Source organism: Halyomorpha halys, unplaced genomic scaffold, assembly GCF_000696795.3.
Source record: "Halyomorpha halys isolate HHAL.00 unplaced genomic scaffold, Hhal_1.1 Scaffold999.1, whole genome shotgun sequence".
NCBI lineage: Eukaryota > Metazoa > Arthropoda > Insecta > Hemiptera > Pentatomidae > Halyomorpha > Halyomorpha halys.
In genome coordinates this window covers 326,803-330,651 of record NW_027106312.1, presented here as the reverse complement: position 1 = coordinate 330,651, position 3,849 = coordinate 326,803, and the positions used below count along the sequence as shown (strand labels likewise).

Sequence of the window (3,849 nt, the reverse complement as noted above, 5' to 3'; positions counted from 1 at the left end):
ACAGACAAAGCAGGGAGGTTACAGTGTAGCCTTACAGTGTTACCATAACAAGATGTGTGTGATGACAGATTGCTCTTCGTGTGAAAACCAAATGGCTTTAATTTTATCTTGTCTTCTGTATTCTTCATCGAACAAAAAGTGTTTGGTGATCCTAAGTGACCTTAGGATCTATCAATTAAATCTTTTCGTCTTTCGAACTTTGCAGGATACTTATCAATGCATTTTGAATAGTTTCCTGAAAATTGAAGCTGAGTAAACTCTTTGTACTTCAGGTGATCGATTCGTTGTTTTTAACCTTTTCATACTTGGAAATAGATATTACTAGCGATGAGGAAGGTTTTAAAACAATCTTCTAATTATGTAGATGAAAATATAGTGTGGTGGCAAGATTAACGTCCTCAACGGCAATAATTGACGTTAGCAAAGATTTGAAATGGGTTTGCCAATGTCGAAATTATTATCAACATTTTTATTCCTTTAGTATATTTCTTTTAAATCTATTTTTAATTATAATTAATTTAATGTTTCATTATTTTACATTTGTTTTAGTGGCAAACGCATTTGAAGCCTCTTGCTGGAATAACTCTGCTTTATTTCTCCTTTTAATCTCTCTTATATATATTTTACGTGTTTGTTTACGAGGGGAGTAAGGATTACGGCTGATACTGTGCCTGGCCATCCCATAACTTATATTATATACATACATACATATATTTATTAAGTAATTTTTAGTCTAAAGGGGCCTAAAGACGATCATCTTGTTTGTCAAACTTGCAGTTAATATGCTGTCTTAAGGTAAGATACAATACTTCAACATTGTTTCCAGCCTGACCACAAACTTTTAACATGCCTTGTTGAGTTTAGATCAAATCATTTTGAGTACCTCAGTTGAATATGAAATATTAATCACCAACCTGCCTATAAATATTGAACATCATCTTCATTATGGATGCTGCAAAATAAGTTGGTAACCAAGCTGCTTGTTTGTAGGCCTATTTAGCGACATCTAAATTAGCCAGCATGAAATAAGACAAGTATGAGGAATCACGGGGTTGTCACTACATTCTATAACCTAAGCATTCGAACTTTTTCCAGAGATGATGTTTTGAATCCTTTACCTCTTATTACATTATTCATTGTAATGAAATAAAGATTTCTATTAGCTGTGCTATTCTTAAATAAAACTTAGTTAATCAAATCTATATTATTAATATTAATTTTATACAGTAACTACGAATGTATTAGACAACGATGGAAGACAAACCCAACTAATCCATTCTTATTATATGTTGCGACTTGGTGCGGCGAAATGCCCAAAATACCCACCTTACTTCATACTGGTATATTTATCCCAAAGAGCATTTATAATCAACATCTATTAGTAATTTCGTATTTTGCTAGTTGGATTAAGCTGTAGATATTCTATAGGTATTAAATTATTGTTTGGTTGGTGGGCGTTCAGCTACCTCTTTGGCTTCAGAATAGATTAACCATATTTGTTTTCATAACAGAAATGAAATAGGAAGGTTAAACTGTGTTAGTGTTTTTAGGTGGTTGTGAATAAATAGACGTTTTCCAGTGAATCTTTTTTAATTTATCTCAATATGACTCTAGATTCTAGTTCAGAGCAATTGGCTTTGCTCAAAGTTACTGGTGATTATAATAGGTGTGTAAGATAGGTATTTTGTTAATTTTTGTGAATTAATATTTTGAGTATGGCTATGATATTAAGTATGGCGTTAGGTTTAAGGATCTTTTAAGGACACGTTTATATGAATGTGGCTGGGTGGATCAAATACATATGATGTGCAGGGATACAAAGAGGAATTCTGTGGATGTCACTCATGATGAATTATTTAATGAGGTTGCAAAGAAAGGCAGAGGCAAGTTTTACTTATAATTTTATTTCTATTTTTGTTTTATTTTAGAATTCTTTAATGAACTGATTCTTTTAAGACCTAGTAGTATAATCATTGAAGTACCAAGGAAACCTTTCTATAGCCTGCCTAATTTGTAATTAGTTTTTGTAATTGTTTTTAAGGCAAAGGCACAGAGGTACACAAAAATTCAAAGCTTACTTATTCAGAATGTTAGAACTGCAGTTCCCTAACTGCTGTCACCATGGTATCCTTCTGCAGTCAAAAAAGTTCATCACACTCTTCTTGGGCTAAAATAATTTTATGACACCTTTGTCAATCGAAAAAAGATTTGCAGTATGATTATCCTTAGAGTGGTTGAATATGTAGGAAAAGAAGAAAAAACTCCAAAGTTAATTCTGTAATTCACTCTATATTTGCTCTTTTAATTTTAATTTTTTTCTTTTCTTACAATATTTTGAGAATTATAAAACACTCTTTGGTAAGAATGTTTGTCTGTAAATAGATAGAATTGATTTTGATGATTTTTATGATCTAGCTGGGAAAAATGAATCTATTTTATTAGTTTCATTGAATTGGAGATCAGATATTACTTTGGAATGATGGATAAAGTAATATATTCCTTAAAATTTAGTTGTTTGCAACCATACCTTACCTAGGTACACTCCAATCAAATATACAATTTTAATTTTCTTTGAAGTAAAATCTATCTAAAAATATAATATCTACACCTCATTATTTAAAAATATGTTTTGAGACAATAGTTTAAAATGTAAAATAATATTAATTTTTATTTTTGTAAAATATTTTCTAAACTCTGTTACAATATTACCTGGTGTTATGATGTCTACACATTATGATGCCTATACATAAATTTATTATCTAGAATCTTTGAAGAAACATTTAATAGTTTGTTTTGTTTTTCAGCGTTAGTACCTGCATCTGTAAAAAGGGAATTATTATTAAAAGTGAAGGAGAAATTGCTTCATACAGCTGGCTATTATGACGATTGATTGAACTATTCGAATATTTATCGGCCTTATTATTATTTAATTTTTTGACATTATAAGAAAATAAATGCTTAAATGATTTAATTTGTATGGTTTCCTTGTGTTATCAGTTTTACCATATATTTCACGGGTGAAGCACATATGAGGTCAATGCTGCTCCATTCTGATTTATTTAAAAATAAAAAAAGTCATATCATTGTTAAATTGACTAATAAATATATAGTTAGAGAAATATTCAATTAATCCATTGATGTAAACGTGACTTCTCCAAACCATCTGGAGGAACATCCTGTTCATATAATAATAGGCTATTATTTTATAATACTAACTTTTTCATGACTTTGAAGTCTATAATGGCCAAAATCACTGTTTTGCTTTTCTTTATTATGTCTTTGGTATATTCTATAGATTGTACTTTAGACTGGGGTTACTTTGTTGCCACCCTAATAGCTGTGAGACAATCTGTAAGATGACTCCAACTCTAGAAAGAAAAACCAATCTAAGGTACTATCTTTGTAATACATTCAATCCAAAATAAAGTAAATTTTTTTTTTTTTATTATACATATATATGATTGACGGAAATGAAAAAAATTTTGTAGATGATCAGGGCTGTGGTTAAAAAAAAATTGATAAAAATAGTTGTTCACAAATTTTTTTTTATGTATGCCACTAATAAAGCAAAGCAAAATATGTTCTGTTGTGAATTATTACTTTTCCTGTTATTGCTATCTTGAAGGAAGAAGTATAATGGAGGGAGATTTAACAACTTTTACTATTATATCACCAATAATTATTTATTTGTATCAAACTTTATATTTTAATGATTGGAGAAGTTTGTCGGGGGGGTGCGGTCAGCAAAGAACAACATAAATAAACAAAACCATATTTATTTATTTTATGCTGACGTTTCGACCTGAGTTTCAGATTTTCATCAGGGCTATAGAACAAAAGAGATAACAA

The 3,849-nt window shown here is 29.9% G+C and overlaps 1 protein-coding gene across 1 annotated transcript; it reads left to right on the top strand.

The window, feature by feature from the left end:
• Positions 1-1,497: 1,497 nt before the first annotated feature.
• On the top strand, positions 1,498-2,971 carry LOC106687685 (enhancer of yellow 2 transcription factor). Its single transcript, XM_014431701.3, has 3 exons — positions 1,498-1,666; positions 1,744-1,883; positions 2,805-2,971. The coding sequence occupies exons 1-3, from the start codon at positions 1,605-1,607 to the stop codon at positions 2,888-2,890; spliced, it is 288 nt and encodes a 95-aa protein (XP_014287187.1). The 5' UTR covers positions 1,498-1,604; the 3' UTR covers positions 2,891-2,971.
• The last annotated feature ends 878 nt before the right edge of the window (positions 2,972-3,849 follow it).